Source organism: Buteo buteo, chromosome 6 (genome assembly GCF_964188355.1).
Source record: "Buteo buteo chromosome 6, bButBut1.hap1.1, whole genome shotgun sequence".
NCBI classification, from domain to species: Eukaryota; Metazoa; Chordata; class Aves; order Accipitriformes; family Accipitridae; genus Buteo; species Buteo buteo.
The window spans coordinates 40,016,562-40,037,329 of NC_134176.1; the positions used below are offsets into that span (position 1 = coordinate 40,016,562).

Sequence of the window (20,768 nt, forward strand, 5' to 3'; positions counted from 1 at the left end):
TGTAGTTGCAGTTAGTATTTTCTATGGTGTATAAAGTACTAGGCACTTTCAGAGATGGTGTATTTGATGGACCAACTTCATAGACAGGATGCTTTTAGCACACCTGAACCGATCCAAGGAAGACGATTTTTCAAAGATGATTTTATACTGGTGAAGGGATTAGAAGTCTACCCTCAAGCTCTGTATTATCAGTGCAGTTACTCATTTTCCACAGGGAATGAATCTGGCCAATAGGTTGGCATTGTTGCAAAACAACAAAATACAGCTTCAGCTCTCTCCTTTGCAACAGCTCCTTGCAGACTGATAGCACTTTATAAATACTGCAGTAGTTTGGGATCACCAATTCAGATTAAGTTCAAAGTTGGGCTATATCTATCTCTTTGCATTTCTAAATTTGTATAGCACTGACTCTTGTTTCAGTTAAATATTCAGCATATATTTGCTGTTACATTCTCTGTAGCTATCCTTGGTAACGGCATGTTGGCTCAGAGCCTTTCCAAAAGCCCTTGTCCTCACAGCAGTATTCTTTTATTGGAAGGTAGACTGATTACAGGTGGATACTGCATTTTGTTCTGAATTCTTTGGAAGAAGGATGGATGTACTGGAGGCAGTTTCTTCCTGGGTATTACATCATTGTGGTCCATTAAAAGTAAATTTGGTATGCAAGTGCCCATTTTAACAATTGATTTCATAAAGGGAAAAATTTGCCTTGTTAATAAGCAATTCGTGTGTCAATATTCTCTACTACCCATTCCCATTCCATTTTTCCTTTTGGTTGTCTTGCTCTCCTTGTTTATCTGTCAGATAATAGATTGAAAACTCTGAAAGTGGGAAAGGTCTTCCTTTTAAGTCGGCAATGCTTCCAGCACATCTTGGGTGGACAGACCAGAAAACAGGTAGTGTGTATTTCTCTATTTAAAAAAAAAAAAAAAGAGAGAATGCCTCTAATTAGGCATCAGGGAACTCAGGACCTAGTCAGTGTCAGATGCCAAGAAAGTTACTTTATCTTGTCTTCCACCCCTAGGTTTCCTGGATGTAACATCCATTTGCAGACAGTATTTTCCGCATTCTAAAATAGCTACAAATATCTGTGGATTTAGAAATCTGTAGAATCAAAATGGAGTGTGGCTCCCTGGGGAAAGAGGAGGAAAGTAATCAACTTCCATGGTTTATTAAGAAGCAGCCTGATCATCTGCCAGGTGGCTGAGACAGGTCACCCGTGGCTAACATGACTGGAACAACTGGAACTGTCCATCCTTGACGTCATCTGTTATATAGTTATGTGACAGGGTTAGTATTAAAACAGTTGTCACAGATGGAGAGAAAATTGCTCAAGACCACAGAGAGCGCCCTTTCTGGGGGGTGGTACAAGGCCTCGGTGATCCCTGGTTAGCAATGTTCTACTTAGACCACCACACCATGAATATTTACTTGTTTTATTAAAGGACATATGTAATTGGGAACAGCAAGTGATTGGAGAGGAGTGCCTACAGAAACCAGCCGCTCACATTAGATTACACAGTGAGTTTAAACTTGTAGACTGTGTCTATCTGCAGGAAGCCAAGTGGGGTCATCCGTGCTGACTCTTGGGAGCAAGTGGTGATGGGGGAGAGCTGTGTTCCCAGACCTATGTCCACATACTGGTTTGGAGATCTACAGAAGAGAACCTGCGAGCAAACTAGCAATTAAGCACTGTGGGTGATCAGGAGCCTAGAGCTTGCTCCCTGCCCTAGTACTGTGTGGAAGTGTAGACATACCTGTGGGGTATTTTGAGGCCAGTTTTTCCCAGGAGGCACTTAATTACATGTATGGAAGGGGACTACACCTTTAGGAAATGTCTGTAAGAGTAGCAGAACTTGGAAATCCCAGTCTTCATCAGCATCCCAGTTTCCCTAAAGAGAAGAAAAAGGGAGAGTCCCAGAATTGGGTCCTTTCTTCCTGCTCTGGGAGGGTGAGGCAAAAGAGTCTCTGCTGTTTCCATGCCTAGATGTGCGCCCGTCTTTCGTCCTGCTGGTTGCAGAGCGAGAGAGGTGTTGAGCTCCAGTAATTCAGCACGGGGCTCCCTGTGAGCTGGTACCTCAGAAAGAGGAGGAATGGGGTCGTTTTTAGAATCCATGAATTCTCCCAGTATAAACAAAACTGCTTTCTCACAAACAAAGAGGAATTCATTTGGCAAAAATTTGGACATTAAGTGCAGTTGCTGGAAGTGTTTATACTTTGTTCTTTAAAAAAGGCAACAGACTGAATATTGTTGATAGTACTGCAGTCCTCGGCACTTGCAAGGAGAGGCAGAAGGTCTGGGATGATCTTCCACTGGGAAAGTATTTTCAGAGTAACTTCAGTTACAATTTGATGTCCAAAGCAGTCATTGGAAGGGTTTTTTAGATGCTTTGGGAGCTGGACTTCACTGATCAAAAGCCGATTCCCTTTGCTGCTCCTCCACGCAGGGCAGCAGTGCGACGGTATCCAGAGTGGTACGAGGCCCTTCGGTCTGTCAGTGCTAGCTGCGGCGTGGCTCCCTGCCTGGGGTTGCCCAGCCCCTCTTTCACTAGCCCTTACGTCCTCCTCATCTGGTTCGGGAGAGGAACGTGGTTGCAGAGTCTTGTTCCGCTGAGTGCGGTGGTCAGCAGTGCCATGTGTAATACCAGCATTTCCCCCTCCTCACCAGTAAGGATGCTGGAGGAGATGGTGGAGTCTTGATCTCTGCTCCAGTCTTCCTGGGTGATGCCTGATTCACGTGGATGTTGTGTCGTTCCTCTTTGGAAAGTTACTTCACTGGTCATACCGGTTTACTTCTGAAGGAAGAGTAGAGGTGAATTGTGCAGTGCTATGACTGCGCTATACCAGTTAAAAGCAGAGTATAGTCCAAGCTGGATCTGGGGATGCTCTGCTTGATACATTCGCCTTGGTAAATGGGATGACTTCTACAGTAACACTGTATGTTGTCCTCTAGTATACACACCTTACTTGTCATGCCCAAGTCCTAGTTTAATGAAGTAATAGTTAACCAGGACAGGAACGTGAAAGTAAGTTTCTTTCTTGCCAGTGCAATTCTGGAGAGACTTTTGTAATGGATATGAAATGTCAACTTAATATTAATGGGGACTAATTGAATTCAGAGTAACTGATTTTTATTTTTTTTCCCTGTCTCTTCCCTCCTGTCACCTTAATAACATGATTTATTCGATCTAAATATTGTAGCAGACCAGGTAGGGATTTTTTCTATTAGGTAATTATCAGTTCAGCAAGGTACATGGTTATATGATTTCTCAGGCATGTGAGAAGGCATGTAGTCTATATGTGTTTCACTAATCAGAAAAAAATTAACTAGGTATTAATGACATGAAATTATATTTTACTCTATGATTGTATGCTAAAGCTCTAAATCTCTCATGATTTGACTTTAGCACTACATGTCAAATATAAGCTGCCCTTGAAATATATTAATTACATAGCATAAAGGTAATTTCCACTTACTGTCACCTAAAACTGTATTTCAGCTGAGTGGGGCTGATAGATATCTACATGGGGATTCATGTAGTAGATTCTGTTTTCTGGGATTAAATTTTTGTGTATTACAACAAACTATCTCATTTTATTTCAGACATGCAAGAAATGTTTTGCACTGTGAATTTTGCTTATTAAGTTGACAACTTATTTATTAAAATTCAGGATAAGAGTTCAAATATGACCTTGTACTGGGTTGTTAAATCCAGGTGATATTTTCAAGAAATAGTTTGTTTTGCAGAATTTCTTCTAACTTTGTACTTCTTTCTTTCCCTATTACCTATAAAACCCAGAGTCTATAAGGACTCCTAGATTGGGGTAATTTCTATGAAGCTCATGGGGTTTTGTGCCTATAACAGTTTTCTTACAGCAGTCTTGTTTACAATAGTCTTTACTTACAGTAATCAAGGTATTTGAGAACACTGAGGATCTCGTTGAATTTACCTGTACACAGAGATTAACTACTTACAGTATTTATGGACAAAAATGTAAAGGTTATTGTCTTTGAAATTTTATTATTAAACTTCTGTATCAAACTCTGAAGAGGTGAGCTGTGGAAAAAAAATTGATTTTCTTGAGTTTGGAGCATTTTTTTAATTGGTTATTCCAGTTTGAAGGAGTTCACTGATCCTTTTGTAACGTACAGGAGCCATATCTCTTTGCAGCTTCTGGGTTTTGGGAGAGTTTGAGGAGCCTGATCAGATAAGAGAGAGATAAAACTCTTACCATGATTCAGTGCATTTTGTCAGCGGCTGCCTATCTAGTCCAGTGTGGTTATGTTTCTCAGGAAAAAGCAGAACTGTTCTATAATAAAAAATAAAATATAAAAAGGAAAAAAAATCAACGAGAGGCAAATGCATCTTCTCTTTTTAGCATATTTTTGGGAGTATTTTTTTAAACGCTTAATAGGCCATCTTGTCTATAAACAAGAACTTGAAGACTGCTGATTTGCTCCTTGTGTGTGGCAGAGTGAGAGAACGGTTAGCGCAAATGGTTTCAATTTTTATCACTTGCTGCTGAGGAGTCTGGATTACTGCAAGCATGGCTGTTGTCAGAAAAACAGCTGTGGGAAAACAGCATCTTTTGAACGTGAAAGTTGGAATTTAGGGACCATTTGGTTTTTGAAGATATGCATTTGGATTTAGATTGCTGGTGCGTGAATGCAGGCTGGTATGAGTTAGCCACTGGTAAAGTAGTAAACTGCCTGTAGTAGTAAGGAGCTGACAGTACTCTTCAGGTAGTAACTGCTGGGGCTCTCAACTGGAGGCTGTGCATGAGTACTTTTAATTTTTTTAAAACCTAAATAAAATGTTTGTTTTCGCCCTTCTCAGCTCTGTGTAGCTAAAATGTCTGTATAAGGCCAAGCTGGATTCTTTTCTGGCTGATGGATTGCAAACGTGCTTACAGAAAGGTTCAGAGAGCAGACTCTGTGTTTAACCTGTGTAGTGACGTAGGGTTGACTTTCTGCTTGCATCTTGAGTAGACTGAGGTGGTAGTGAGGAACAAAATTGTGTAGAAAGAATACATTTCAATAGGATCCCTTGAAAAATTAGTCCTGCAATTCTTTCATGCCAGGCTATGGGGTTTTGTTGGTTTGCTTTTTAACAGAGGACTATGCAAGTCAGATGTGGACTTTTGCACACAATTATTTTAATTGAAGGGTTGCAAATGCAGCACCTTAACATAGTAGTAGGGTAAGAAACCTGTACTTTGAACGTGAGCAGTCTCACTCGTATTTGCAGCAGGTAGCCTGCCTTGCTGGAGCCGTGTCTCTGGGCTCTCTGCCCTTCTCCCCGGTGGTCTGTCCCCCAGGCAGAGACGAAGCGGTGCTCCCTTAGGGCTATGCCGATTTTGCTCCTCTGTCAGAGGTGTTGCTGCCATGTAGCCAGTGGTTTGTCTGTGTTCGTTGCCTGTTAAGTCAGTGCCGCAATCCTCAGGCTAGTGAGAACGCCCTGTTTGTGAATTGGCTTGAAACCAGGCTTTAGCATGTCAGGAGTGCAGGGAAGCAGCCCTACATCGCTGGGTGCTGAGCTCCGCTCAAGTCCCATGTGTTAAAAAGCAGAGGTGTAACGGGATCCATGGGCACCCAGCATTGCCCTGCTTTCACCTTCAAGAGCCAAGAGCGTGCCCATGTCGTATCACTGTCTTATTTTCCCTGTAGTCTTTTTTTGCCTCTAAAATAAGAATACCATCTAAGAAAGGATTTTGTGTTTTTTTTTTTTTAAAAAAGCAGTCTAAAAGAAAGAGTATTAACTTGGGCGATGGTCAGAGCCTTGACAATTCCTCAGGGACCCTGGGGGACCCCTGGTCCAGGGGCCCCACTAAGGATCATCCCTGCACCAGCAGTGCCCAGGCTGCTTCGAGGGGATGCCCGCACTTGTCTCTGCTCCGGGGTGCACCTCAGTCCTACCTTGTCACCTTGTCTCAAGCCTTGTCCCCTGCGACATCCATCCTGCTGTCACTCCTGCAAAGGTGGCCCTGCTCCTGCTGCTCCTGACTGAAATGCAGCAGGAGATGCTGGGCACCAGTCGGAAGCACTTTTGCAAGTCTCTGTCTTCCAACAACAGGTTTGTTTGTATCGATTAACTTTTGTAGATCTTCAGAGGCAGCCGGTGGCTCCCTCGATGTCACAGTGAACAGTGTGACAGCCACTACTGCATATTGTGCAAGATGTTTTTGTTTTGTTGCACCGGAGTAGATGAAAAGCTTCAAGATGTGCTATGGGGGAAAATCCTGAAGTATCAGAAAAGATCAAGTGAGCTGACAGTATAACAAGAACAACAGAATTTGAAATGTGGACATTCAAAGTGAATAATGCAATGAGTGAAGCACAGCTAAGTAATGCTGCAGAAGGCTTTTGGGTTAGAAATTGGAAATTTCTTTAAAGGAGCATTGCTCAATTAAAAGTTAATTGCAATTGGTTTTTTTTTAAAGTATGCATATGTAATCTCAGATAAAATGTAAGTGATGAATGTGGTCTTTATATACTGCAGGTGGAGCTGAAACTTGGGTGACTTGACATACACTTTCAATTCTGCTTTGTAATTGTCTTCAGAAAGATACGTAAAATCTCTGCCTAGTTCTTGCTCTGTTAAATTGAGTGGTGATACCTAGAGCCCAATTCTTCAGTGCCTCGAAATCATGACTAAAGTGCTGTGAAAATGCACATTAGCGTAAATCATTTGAAGTGCTATAATTTTGAAATGCTTTACCCTTCACCATTTGTGCTATTTAATTTTTTTTGCATCTAATAATTTTGCTTGGAGAATTTATTCCATTTCCATTTTAGCTCACAACCTGGCACAACAGTGCAGTGTTTGGGCTTCTAGGAAGACATGAGAGTTTAGTAAGAGTTAAAATACATTTATATCCTTTAAATATAAAATAGTGTCTAAATTGGTCTGAACATGCCTTTGAAAGGTGATATGTATATTGTTTAATTTGAGTTAGAACTGTATTACTGAGCTTCAAAATTGGGACGTGCATCTACAGATGCTTTTGTGCCCACAGTCGTGTGTGTGCATGTATACCTTATAAAATAAAGAAATGAAGGAATCTGGATTGATGTAGATTATTTAACCTTGGTCTCTATTACCTCTTGCTTAAGGGGCTACCTCAGCTGCTTCTGGCTCCAGTGGAGGATGCCATGTTACAGCAATAGCTTTTTCCCTACTGAGTCAGGACAGAGCTGGGATATGGGCTGAGGTTGTCCAATTCTGGCACTTGTCCTTGGGAGCTGGTAACTGACAGCTAGAATGGCTTGGGGCTGTGTTATACATATAATTGTATGCTATACCTGTATATTATATGCTGGGCCACTTTGTTGCCTGTGGGAATGTGAAAAATGGGTAGAGAAAGGACTAGGAAAGTATCCCCTTCCTTAAATAAGGGAGGCAGTTTAGTGGTGAACTGTGTTTTAGAAATGAATGTGTAGATTATGCATGTGTGAACATACTTAAACTTTTTTGTCTCAATTTTTAATAAAATACGTTGAGATGGGAAGCTTCAGTACTTTCAATGTTAAAGAAATTGAGCTTGTCAAACAGCTTTAATGCCAGCGTCTATAGAGGCAATGTTACTTCTTAGGCTAAGAAAGGTCAGCACATGGCTCCACAGCAGCATTTAATTTAAGATGTAACTTGTCAAACCTGCTGGTAGAAGAAAAATTTAGAATGTAGCATTTGACTTAGAATTTAAGGTGCCTTTTTTTTTTTTTTTTCCCCTAATGTTTTTGCCTCGAGCCTGGCACGACTTGGAGGAGATAAGGCAGCTCTTCTGTTCTTCTAGAAGATAGTTGAGGTTAAGGATCATTATGCATGGTTGTTTGCCTGTGTCCTGCTGCCTCTTCCTGGCTGTATCACGAGAAGAGGTGAGGGAAACCGCTTACTCTGAGTGAGCAGCTATGCTTCCCCAGTTCCCAGCCGCTGCCCCGGGGTTGGGGAGAGCCGGAGGCAGCTCCGAGCGTTCGCAGGCGACAACCGGCAGTGTGCCTGACAGCCGGCTGCTGCACCGACCGATTCCACTGGGGTGTCACTCTGTCTCGTGGCAAGCTTTTTATCCTCCTTGGCTTTTTGTTTGAGCGTACCTCAGACGCTCCTAGAAAAGTCTAAGCCGTTTGTGCTTTATAGCAAGGAAAGGAAGCGTGTGAAGTATTAATTGGTCTTTTATCGAACGGGGGCTTGTGATAAAAGATCAGAACTGGGGAAGAAATGTGTGTGTGTGTGATGACCCAAACCACAGCTGTACGTGACTTGGCGGCCCTCGCTCTTGGGGCACTGTGCTTTAGACAAATCAGTTCAAAGCATTTAACTGTCTGACACAGTGTGATAAAATCCCGCGCTGGGTGAAGTCTGGAGCGTGGTTCCCTCTGTATCATCCTCACCTGTCTGCCTTGTAGGTAGCCGCGTGTCCTTGCCGTGCTCCCCTGCAGCCTGGAGTGACGCTGACTTTTGCTCCTGTCCTTGCAGTCTGAACGACGAGAGGCAAACATGGCCCAAGCGCCCGCTGATCCAAGTAATGTGGAAACCGCTGACCCGGAGGAGAGTTCTCCAAATATGATAGTCTACAGAAAGGTAAGGATTTGGGGCTGTTCGCAAAAGTCTCTTCTTATGTGGTTGGCTTGTAAAAGGATCCCGTGCCCCTTTTGAAGTCAAAGATATGTTTCAGGCTGCTTGGATGCATAGCTGAAATAGTTTTCAAGAAAGTAGGTATCTAAAACTATAGCATTTGAGAGCTTGGAAGACTTACTCTGTTCAGTGGAAGCATTTAAGCTTGTTATTATAAAATATTTGATGACAAATAACTTGAAACTTGTAACTTCTTTTGAATAGTTGTGATGTGACTTTAATTGTTCAAGTTTACTAAGTAGCTAAATAATTGTACATACCTTCCAAGTTTTATCACACTAAGCATAAAGCAGCTGGCATACAACAATCTTTTAGTACTTTTTTTCTATTTTCATATTGTGTTTTTTGTTGCATAATTTACAGTTTGATTCTTTGCAGGTAGTTATTGCTTCCCATTGCATTGCTTAGATTAAAAAAGAGAAACCTCTCAAGTGCTACCGAAAAATGAATTAGACAACGGTAAAATAACAGCAATGAGTGATGTCAAAGAACATTCTTTCACCATGTTAAAATGTCCTATTCTGAAGTACTTTGGAGGTAGTATAATAGATGAAGGAAAGCAATCTATTGACCCATTTGCTAAGGCATTGTTTTACTCTGGGGTAGGTGTATCTGTTATCTATGAAACTGAGTCTTTTTGTAATTTAATGAAATCATGTAAATACATTTTATTTAGCCTGCAAAATATTTCTTATGTAGCATGCGAAAGTGCTGTATGGTTCTGACAAAACCAAAATTTCTTGCATGGCTCAAATAAGCTGCCATTCTGTTAACTGAAGAGCTACAACTCTAGCTCAAATAAAGTTTCCTTGTGTAGTACAATCCTGGGTAAAATTCGTATTTTCACTCATTTTTACACCTTACACAATAGCTATAACTAAAATGTGTTGGGTGTACATGGTACTGTTTTCTACTTGCATGAGTGCAATCTCGATGACTTTCATAGGCTGAGAAAATAATTTAGGTTTCTTACAGAGCATAAGTTGTTTAAAGTGTTACTTTTTGATAACCGTAATTTTGATTTAGTTGTTGCATATTTGGTTTGGAATCTGGAATTGTTAACATGAGAAAATTTTCTGGGTAATGTGTAGGCTTGTTTGTTTTGAATGTGTTATGAACACACTTCAGCTGCTAATTTGGGAGTAGTACTAGTCAGTTAGCCAGATTATCTTTTTAGAACCTGTTTGCTGAGAGGTCCAACACCCCAGCAGGTTGAGACAGATACAGGATATGAAAGAAGTTTCTGGTTGCGTGATCTAGAATTAGGGCATTAAATCTGCGACTCTGCAGAGAATTCACTTACCTATCCTTGAAAACATTATGTTTTATTTGAATGTGCCTCACTTTCTATTCATCTCATGGCATTTCTACTTAAGGACTTCTCCATTTCTTTGCCTTTTAGTGTTTCATTATTGTCGCTGTAGAATAAGCCTTGCAGGTTCTGCGGTATCAACGGTGAATGTACTCATACCATTTGATTCATTTCTCCTTACTGCTGTTCCACAGATGTCAGTATTATCAGCCCTTCATAATACAGTCATCTGTCAAAATACATAGTTATCTTTTAGAATAATATGCCCCATGCATTGTTCAGTAATACTGTATTCTGTATTGTCAATATTAAGCTAACATGTCTGTCATGTTTTTTTGTTGAGTTTTTTTTGTTGCTTTTATGAATAGGGTTAATATTACCTATTCTTCAAAGTTAATTTCCATTGGTGATTGACTTTCTAAATCTAATTTACTGTTTGATATTAGTTATATGTATTACACATCAATTATATGTTCCTTAGTGTTGAGAAATCTTATGCAAAATCTGAGACAAGACTTTTATTTTCTTGATTATCTCTCCTCTCTCCAAATGAGTGTTTAGCTCTTCATCTCTCATTTCCTTTCAAATGGCTTGATTGCCAGTAATGAATGAGAAAAACACTGCACTGGACTCCCTGAAATACAGAACACAATCTGCCAGCATACAGTACAGTTCAGGGCTGGTGTTGTGTCACAGTAAATGAGAAGGTTTGCTTCTCACAGCAGGGATCCTGAGATGCAATTGTTGATCTCCCTAAGGAAGAAGAAATAAGGGTGGGCCTCAATAATTGGACTACAGTAATTCCTGCTGTGTCAATTAATTTGTTGCTTGTCATAACTGTCGTGTTTGTGGGTTTTGAGGGAGGAAAGCCCTACAAGTACAACCCCAAATTGTTCATGCTTTCTTTACTGAGACTTACTGAGGTCTATTTAAAGTTCATAATCCAAGAGGGTGGCTGTGGTAGCCTGGTTTTCTTTATAATCACGAGTGAGAGATACACGCATCTTAAAGGACAAATCGAATCTTAGGTGGTGCTGAGCGTCTCTTTGGAGCAACCTCTGTCTGTTTTGTTTATGGAGAAGAGCCTAGAACAGGCTGTTCTCTTTACTTAGGTAAAACTAAGTGGGATGGATTTTGGCCATGCAGAACAAAATAAACTAATTTATTTTTACTCCAATTAGTTTGTGATATTCTCTATGGACTCCTGCAAGCAAATGGATTCTAACTGCTTTGATTGCGCTTTGATTGCTATAGCAGATGGTCTCAATGAGATAGGTATTATTTTCTTCTACCTTTGGGGTTAAACTTTTGGGGGCCGATATTTTTCAAGTTGTGAGGCATGTTATTTTTTTAATCCAAAGTGCTCAGAGTTGCCCTACTGTTCTGGAAGACATCTGTGTGTGAATTTAGTGCAGATGCACTCGTTCGGGTGAGTAGTGTTTAGGGTGTGATTTGCCTCACCCTGTACTTGGTAAAATGAATTGTACCCTAAACTACGTGAGCTGTATTGACCAGGTCTCCATTGACTATCATGGGTGCCTTGACATCTAGGCGTCAGGAACTTATGTCGTACGGTAGACATGTATAATTAAGCAAGCTGCATCCCACTCCTAGGATTTGTGCTTCCTCTCATCTCTCTGTACGTCTCAGTACGTAGCCCTGGGCTGGGTACAGGGCTATGAGCAGTGCCGCAGTAAGAATGTGCTGTCATTTATCTTGTGCGGCATAGTTATATCCGATGGAAAACTGAAGGGCGCTGCAGAAATTGCATTGCCATTTAAGTACTGCTCTGTGAGTAAAACATAGGAACCATGTTTTCTTTAGTGGGTCTGGCCACATCTGGAGAAGATGCTGATGTATTTTTTTGTTGGGATTACTACTGGAGGAGTGGTATGCGGTGCTTAAAAAGACTGTTTGAAACATGCTACCCTCCTTTTCATGGGAGCAGGTAATGTCAATACAGAAGGCCTTCTGGGGAAGTGAGTGACATCCCAGTCCACACTTCAGTCTGTGAGCGTTGTGTGGGTGCTGCAGCATGGAAGGAAAAAAATGCAGTAAAAAGCCAGTGAGAGGAGAAAAACACACTCCGAGCAAACAGTAGCAGAAAGTATCAATTGATTTTAAATGCCTGTCACATTCCCTTGAAATCCAGCCACCCTTGATCAGCTGTTCTGGCTTCCAGGTGCTGGTTACTATGTCGCAGGGGCCCTTTGGCTCATAGTTCCAATAGCCCAGGTCTAAAAGTTCACCTTCTGCAGACCATATTGAAAGACAAATGGTTCATGGACACTTTCTGGCACCAGATCTATTAGGTGACCTATTACCAAAATAATTTGGCAAATCAAATCTTCTTACAGAAAGGAGGGTAGAAAACTGGCATGTCACTGAAAGAAGAGAAAAATTGAAATATTTAGGGCTTGACTAAACAAGAACTGAAAATACCAATAAGGAAGAATTGTTTAGAAGTACCTGGGGAATATAACAAGAAGGATGAAAACAGAAACTAAAATCTAGATTGGGTAGCAAGGCATACTTGTTCCTGAGAGAGATTGCTTAGGATGGGGAGAAGTTCACAAACTGTACTGTTAGAAATGTTTAGAATCAGTGTGAGCGTGCATGCTGTGAGCAATATCAAAGGGTATCATCAAAGAAATGACCTGGTTTATCTGATGGTACATTTCCATCTTTGCTTAATTTTGCCAGACATATCTATATCTGCTTGCTAACATTGGCACTTAGTGAGTTAAACTTTGAATTTTTATGGTTACTCATCGTAAATCTTTTGAACAAGCAGGGAAATCTAATTTCCAAAGGCAATTACTGTTCTAAGTAAATGTAATACAAACTTGCAGCTGCCACAAGATGCTTTCAGAAAAATCTGACGTGTTTGCTACCTTCAGTACTTGGCAGCCCTACCCTCTTTTTAAATGCTGGTTTAAGATCTGAATTGTAATAATTTAAAAAAACCCAAACAAACCCCAATGTAAAACCCCTGCAAACTTACTTTAGCAGCTTTTGTCCAGGCAGATTCCAGGGTTCCAGTCATGGTAAATAGCTGGAGTCTTGCTGTCAGACCTGGTCCAACGTGGTGATAGGGTGGGAGATGGGAGAACAAGCAGTTGTGAAGACAGATGTATGTATGCAAAAAATGTATGAACCATGAAGCAGAAAGGTGGGAGAAGAGGCTGTTGTTAAAATTAGCTGTTCAGATAAAAAAAAAATACAATGCTGGTATTGGGAGCTAGTCAGAAGACCAAGACTGCTATTTGTTTGCTCTTAAGTTGTGCTACATAGCACATGAAAAACTATCTCCATAGGACACTGAGCAACCAAAACCAGACAAAACCCGTAAGAGTGTAGTCAAAATGGTGACTTGTTGCAAAGAAAAAAAAAAGCTGCAGTGTGTTAAAATGAGATGGATTTCATGCATACAGCTTTTACACTTTATTAAATGAAAGCAGTTTGCACCTTTTTTGAGGTTTCCTAACCCTTTCAAGGCTTTATGCTGTTCTAGTGAGAGCCAGCAGAACCTAAAATGCATTTAAACTGTTGAATGCTTTTGGCATTACTTTTATTTGTCTCTTGAGTTATATTTTAGGATTCTGCTGCATGTAAAGGCCTTGAACCTTATTTTTGTTTGTGAAATCTGAGAGTCTCACACAATTGATTCTGTTTTGTAACTGGTTCTTTAACATAAGATTATGATGATAATGCATGAGTTGATTACACTGCAGACCTACAGTCTTCAAATTTTACCCAAAGATTTTTCTGTACTGTTGTTAGAGAGGACTTTATGGCATTTGAAGCCATCTTGCTCTTGACATTTCCTGATTTTTACTCTGTTTCCAGCCTAAAAGCAGTGACCCAGGATTAAACTAGGATTGAATTTGAGAGTATATATGAGTACTTCAGGAATTAACATGCACAATTTTTGATAAGTGACCCCCAAACTAGCATTGTTAATGTTGGAAAATAAATCTTGTTACCAAGACGTGTTAACATACAGGTTAGGCAGCAGGGCAACTTTAACTCTGCACTTCTATATTGCATGTTGAAAAGGAGGTTTCAGTTAATTTATCACTGCAAATACTCACGTGCCTTGGCTGTAAACAAAAGTTGACCATTTCTTGAAACTCTGCTAATTTCTTTATCCAACTGATTTACTGTGTCAACAACTTAGCATAGGGTTTTGCATAGAGAGGGTGAAATGCCTGTTTGCAAGATGGGCTACCTGTTAAATTGTGGCTGCAGTAAAGGCAGAGCTGGATGGTTTTTAACTAGGAGATTCCCTCTTGGCATTTCCTGTAATAACAGGTGTAATGTTCGATAATTCTCCTTTCTGTACCTCGTATAGCAAAATCTTGGGGAAAGGAATCACAGTAGTGGCATTAAATTTAGTCCTACAGAGAGAGGGGCTGTATAGGGGGGATGGCTGTGTACAACAGATCTGTTGGGTAGGAGCAGCAGAAAAGAGAGACCTGAGTATGTTGGTAAGTCATAGGACAGTCATGATCCAGTATTGTGCAACGGCAATGAAAACCACAAATATAATCCCAGAGTGTCTTGGAGAAATATTTCCAGGTGAGTGATAGGTGTCAATAGTATTATGCAAAGGGCCAGTGATACTGCCTCATCTAGGTCTTCAGAAAACATGACCTGGTTACACAGGATGGACTAGGAACGAGTGGTTTATTTAGCTGAACAAAACAAAATGAGGTAGGAGAGATGTAATTACTCTGCAAGAGTGCTCTAAGGAATAAATGTCAGGCAGGGAGAAGACCTTACTAAGCTGAGGATAGTACTGGTGTGCACCCAAATTTTTACAAATTTCTGATGAATAAATGCAATCAGTGAATTAGGAGGTGGTTACTAATTCTCAGGAAAGTGGAGTTCTGGAGCAGCCGCTGAATGGAGTAGTGCAGTCAAGGGAGCCAGCTGGTTTTAGGATAGGTGTAGGCACTTTTTTTGAAGAGGCCTGTATAACATGGTTTCTTGCAAAAGTAGAGAAGGAGACACAATGAGCCAAGAAGCCTTTCTACCTTTACATTTGTACCTTCTTCAGATTACCTTGAATAGGGACTATTTAAAATACCTGCAAACACGCTTTATTCATGCAATAGCAAACAATTTGTAGTGCTGAAGTGTGACGCATGTCGGTGTCCTTGAACAAAGCTGATGCCGCTGACCTTAACTGTAGCTGTTAGGGGAACCCTGTGGTAAAGCTGGGGACTGTGGGTTTCATTTCCTCATCTGTTAGATGTGTATGAATGATTAAAGGTCTAAGGCATTAGTGTAAACTTGCAGTAAGTTAGTGCCCAGAGGACTTCAGAAGTTGACTTGTGTTGTTGTTTAGACACAAATAAAGCTGTCATACAAGTGACAGGAACATGTTTTTAGAATGAGGTGGAGGTGATCCACCTTCAGGAAGGGCTTTTGGACACTTTGTGGTTTGTTGTTTCTCTCCGTCATTTGTCTTGCAGTAACAGTTAAGGCTTAGCTGAGGTTAAAGATTCAGATTAGTAGGTGGTGTGCAAAGTTACAGTAGGGGAATGTATGTAAATTGGTAGGTAGATAGACCCTCAAATAACTATTTTCTTGTTTCTCTTTTTAGATATGTAAATACATACATATATATACACACACACACACACACACCCCCCATGCCTACATGAAGTAGTGAGGATGAAAAAATAACCTTTATGTTTTTCCTGGCTGTATTGTTCAGCCTAATATAGAAGATACATTCTTAGAACGTATCTTATGTATATTAAAAAGAGGGAGAGATATGTATGTATGATATATTTTCTTATATATCCTATATGCCTTAAATCTTTCAATTCAAATAATGCAAGCACAGAATAATTTGTTTGCATTTTACACACATGAATCTGTCTTTCCGGTCTTGGAAAAGGTGGCCTTTGCCCTAGTGTAAAGGTGGCCTTGGCTCTTGTGTATTGTATCCTTCTTTGTAGTTAGAGATTTTGCTGATAAGCCTATAGCTATCTTTTTTCTCTCTTTTTTTTTTTTTTTTGTAGTTTTCTCCATGTTCAGAAACAGTTGTCTTATTTAAATTTATTTAGTTTTCTTTCCTCTCTGGCTCATCTTTTCTCTGTTCCTGTTTGTAACTGAAACAAACTGTCTCTTGCACCCATAAAAGTCTAATTACAGTGATCTATTACTTTAGCTGTTCTCAGAGGCAGAAAAAAGATGAGCCAGGACCAATAGCTATGACAACTTCAAAGTATATTTTTAGCAAAGCAACCAGTGCAAATTTAGAATACAGAGATAAAAAGGGAAGGTTCAGCTAGAGGGTAAGATTATGCTATTCTAGCTGTAGCACTTAATGCCTTGCATTTTTGGAAATGGTTCTCTTTTATTACCCCAGCATCTTTCTCTTGTCATTTTGTGTGTATTTGTTGTTGTCAGCATTTTAAGTTATGGTCTTGGAGTATTTTCACTATGTTTGTTGATTTACTTTTGCATGTTGTTTTGGGCAAGAGGCTGAATATGAGTGTTTTCTTTCTGCCTAAAGCATTATTTTAGCCATGGGATTGTTTCATTTATTAAAAACAAAACAAAATGAAGTATTGAAGTAGTAGAGAGCTGCCAGCCCGACTCATTCCAGGAGGCAGCTTCTGGCTATTTCAGATGGAGTCTTGAACCTTAGTATTAAGATGAAAGAGTTTGAATGGAATTGGATGAAATGCACATGAAACCACATTATTTTGTTTTGTAAAAGAACTTCAGCTAAACCCTTATTCTATCCTGATTAATAAAATATCACTTCAGACGATTATAAACTTCTTTCATAAGGCTCTGCAATAAAGTTTGAGTGGGAGGATTCATTTCAATAAATAGAAATTACATGTGCGGGACCATGAAAATATGCAAATGAAGTTCCATTTAAAAACTCATGTTTTGCATCCTAAGACATTTTGAAATATGCTTTCTTTTTTTCATGAGAAGCTGTCATACCACGTTCAAGGGGAAGCAATTACTTTTATTCTTTTTTCTTTATTGCTGCTGCTGTTGTCCTGTATCTTCTTTTTCCTTGTCTCTCCAAAGTTAAATGAACTGAAGAAAGTGAAAAGTAACTGGTTAACCAGATACTGAAGTGCACAGGTCTGCTTAACAAAGAATTGTATTCTCATTCTTTAGTATATTCAATATTTTAGTTTGAAGGCTACATGTCTTTGGGGTGGGGAGGGGAATGAGCAAAGGCATTCATTTAAATAAGATGTCTCCCTACTTTGCTTTTCTTCAACATTAATGGAGCTCATTCATATTACCTTGCATTGAAGTGTTTGGAAATTATACTTTGGACCAATAATTCAGTGCCTCTGAGGGTAAAGTGATACATATTTGTGGCACACACAAGAAGAAATGACAAAATATTATATGTGTTTTTCTAATGCTTTAATTGAGAGTAGAATGAGTGGAATAGGTAGGAAGAATTTAATCAAGGAACACATTAATGAATTATTCAGATCTATTTCTTATTTGAGAGAGAAAGCAGATCAACTTCAATTTTGTTCATATTTTGATTTTGTAAAAATGGGGAGATTGAAGTCAAATGGAAATGGTTCTGCGGTTATGTTTTTAAACTCTAGATGGAAATGGTTTTGTGTACCAGAGTCTTCTCAGAGTATAGTGCTTCAGGTGTCACTTCTGTTCTCCACCACTACCAGCTATTTTGAGTTGTATTTTTTCCCCATTTGATGAAAATGGGTTTGGTGGCCTTTGTATATTAAGAATTTTCCTCTCTGGCTCTGTTAACATTTTGTATATTTTTTCCTTATGTCTTGCATTAGTTGGTAGTTTTAGCAAGGAGACCTGGAACTGGAGGGCTGTGGAGGCTGTTTAACAGTCTCTGTATTTGTGAGCACAATTCTCCTCTGCTTGTTGGCATGACCGTGGCTGCAGGAGCTGTTTCGGTGCTGCCCCAGAAAAAGGGAATATTTCATTCACTGATGCTGTAATTGGATGCCTTTCCCCATCAGTAAGGCCACACAATTTTATTAAACGTGGGCTTGTAGCTACGTACGAACTAGCTCATTCAATAACTTGCACAAAATGTCACACAAATCTTGGCAGCACTGGGTTCTTGTCACTTGCACTGTTCCCCACTGAGCTCTTAATAGTAAAATTAACTGGAGCTGTTAATTATATTTTTTCTATGCATGGACAAACAGAGCTACAATAATGGCACTACTGTTGTCTGTTTGTACGCTGAAGATAGTCCAACCAGTTATCTGTGGAAAAAACTGTGACTAAACCCACATTTTTTTTAATAATGTGAAAGCATCTGTTCTTTGAAAACAAGGAGCCCAAGTGCTTTTTTCCTTGGTCCTCTTGCCAGAAAAGGTGACTTACTTGGGTAGTTGGTTTTTTGGGGGTTGGTTTTTTTTGTTAGTTTTTTTTAAAGTATTTTTGACTGGAAAGCACTTAAAACATGTTGAGTTATAACAAATTTTTCCTTTCTGAATGCAAGAAAGAAACCTCTGTTTTCTTTTTCAACAATAAAAAATATGAAGTTGTTCATAGTGTATTTAGCAGCAATGGTGCTTTCTTCCTCCCACTTGAGATGTTTGAGAGTTTCAGGGGGCATAGGAAAGACATTAAGCCGAACCTGCATGAAATTGTGACAAGCTAAAAGTTTTGTCGCAGTGGCCTTTGCTCTGGTTCTGTCTTTGCTAAATGTTCAGAGTGTGTCTGCGTGTTTGACGTTCGTGGGTAATAGTGTTTGAAGGAAAAATAGAGGACTGGAGGAGAATGCAGCAAAAGTAGGTAGAAAGGATAAGTGAACTGGAAAGGTCATGCATTTTGGAGAGAGAGTTAAGACTCAAGATTGCTTTTAAAAAAACATCATTTGCTGACTTAGAATTGCAAGAGATATTTAGAAGTACTTAAAGCAGTTCTTCGGTAGTCTTAAAAGTATCTGACTCCACTTGTGGGCTGCATGCAAGCTCTAATTGTAGTCTGTTGCTGTCATTATTGTCCTTAATTTTGTAACTTGATTTATTTGAGAAACATCTGGCCATAGAATGAGGCCCTGAGTCACCTCTGGGGTGCAGGCGACGGCACACTGAAGCTACGTGCTCCTACTCCACTTTGCAGTTTCCTGACGGCTTCCCTGCCCTGCCCCAAGTGTTTCATTTGACAGTCTTACCGCTCTCAGGATGTAGCTGTTTTAAGTTGGTGGAAATTAACTGAAGGTTGGGTGCCCTTTAGGCTACTATTGTCTCAATAGCATCGAGTTCATCTGCCAGGCTGAGGGAGTGCAATGGAAGGGAGACATGGTCATGTGCTAGGGCATATACCCTAGGGTGGACACTGCTTTACTCTCCTGGTTTTTGATGCATTCAGTTGAAGTGCTGAGAAAAAAAAAAAAGAGTCAATGACCAGAGAAATCACTTAAATATGTCAAGTTGCAGAGAGCTTCTTGGGGTGTTCAAGACCAAGCAGTTGAGATGCTTCTTTCTAAATTAATTACAAAAACATGCAGGAATAGGTAAACTGGCTCTATTACTTTAATTATTTTCTCCCTAGTGTCTTAATTTTTTGCACACTTATTATGGCGGTTGACCAGCTTTCTCTGTGGCAGCTGTGTCACTCCAAGAGTATTTTGAACAGGGCAAGCAAAATCCTTAGGCTGGGAAACTGGTTAACAGAGGGAGATTGTAACAAGAGAGGAGACAGCTGTTTTAGCTTCTAGGCTTACACCTTGCAGCCAGACTTGAATCCAAAGTGTAAGAAAACAATGCCAATTTGCCATTTCCTTGTAGGTCTGCCGGAAATCATTTCATTCCGGTTGATTTTGTAGCAGACAGACACCCCTTGCAAAAGAAATTACCCTGGACACACCAAAGTAGTATGAATTGAGATGTCCAGAAGATACCATTCTGTCCATCTTGGCTCTGATGGTTTTGGGTTCTGTATCCACAGGACCTGACAGTTTGATCCTGTGGGAAATTAGCAGCTTAGAAGGGTAAGGCAGCAGCTTCAGTACACAGGAACCCCTCCCTAGGCACCACCTCACCTTGCCAGCGTTAACTCCTGAAGGGGCTTCTCAGATGTTCTTCTGTTCGTCCCCCTGGTGCTCAGCAGTTTGGATAAAAATCACACCCGGATCTTGAGTTACTTTCAGGTTCACTTCAGCAAAATTTGAGAAGAACTCTTGGAAAGGCCAAAACGCAGCCCTAGATTGAAGCTGGAGAATGTTTGTGAGGTGCACAAGAAACCCCTCATTATCTGTGCTGTTGCCATCCATGAAATCAAAGCTTCACTAAGTACTGGCTGCCTCTGACATTAAAAAGCCAAAAAAAAACCCAAAAAGAAAAACCCAAACCAACCCAAAACCCAGAGAAAAACACCACCAACAACTGACCAGAATGAAGCTGATGGTGAGTGTGGTAGTAAATGCCTAATCAAGTGATTGGGAATTGCTGGAAAAGGACTTTTCCACTGCCTGTAGTGAGTAGTTTGTAACTGCTAAGAGCAATAAGGTGGCAGTTAGTGTGGCTGCTTTTACCTGGAGTACTGAAAGTTTCATCTGTTTTATGATATTCTGTCTTTGGTAACCCAGCAGCCTCGCCTTCTGTGTCCATATGTATTTACTAAGTTTGGGGTTTGTGTGGTTTTTTTTCCCCTCAAACATTGCTGCCTTAGATCTTAAGCATTCATGCTGATGCTGGAATCTGATCCAAGAAATGTCTTTTTACCCCTGTGGAATACTGATGAAATGTTTACCTAATGGAAATCAGTATTATCTTCCTAGATTCCTAAGGATGAGACCTTTGAAAGAAACATCTGAAATATTTAAT

At 40.1% G+C, this 20,768-nt stretch overlaps 1 protein-coding gene across 4 annotated transcripts in view; it reads left to right on the forward strand.

The window, feature by feature from the left end:
• The window catches only part of RGS6 (regulator of G protein signaling 6), a 285,362-nt gene that overhangs the window by 5,922 nt on the left and 258,672 nt on the right, over nucleotides 1-20,768 (forward strand). The window contains exons 1-2 of one of the 4 annotated variants that reach the window (XM_075030560.1): nucleotides 7,447-7,876; nucleotides 8,475-8,579. In XM_075030560.1, the coding sequence (XP_074886661.1) occupies nucleotides 7,820-7,876; nucleotides 8,475-8,579 (162 nt within the window). In that variant the 5' untranslated portion in view covers nucleotides 7,447-7,819. Of the gene's footprint in view, nucleotides 1-7,446; nucleotides 7,877-8,474; nucleotides 8,580-20,768 lie in introns of those variants that run through there. The other 3 variants (XM_075030563.1, XM_075030562.1, XM_075030561.1) reach the window with 3 other exon arrangements.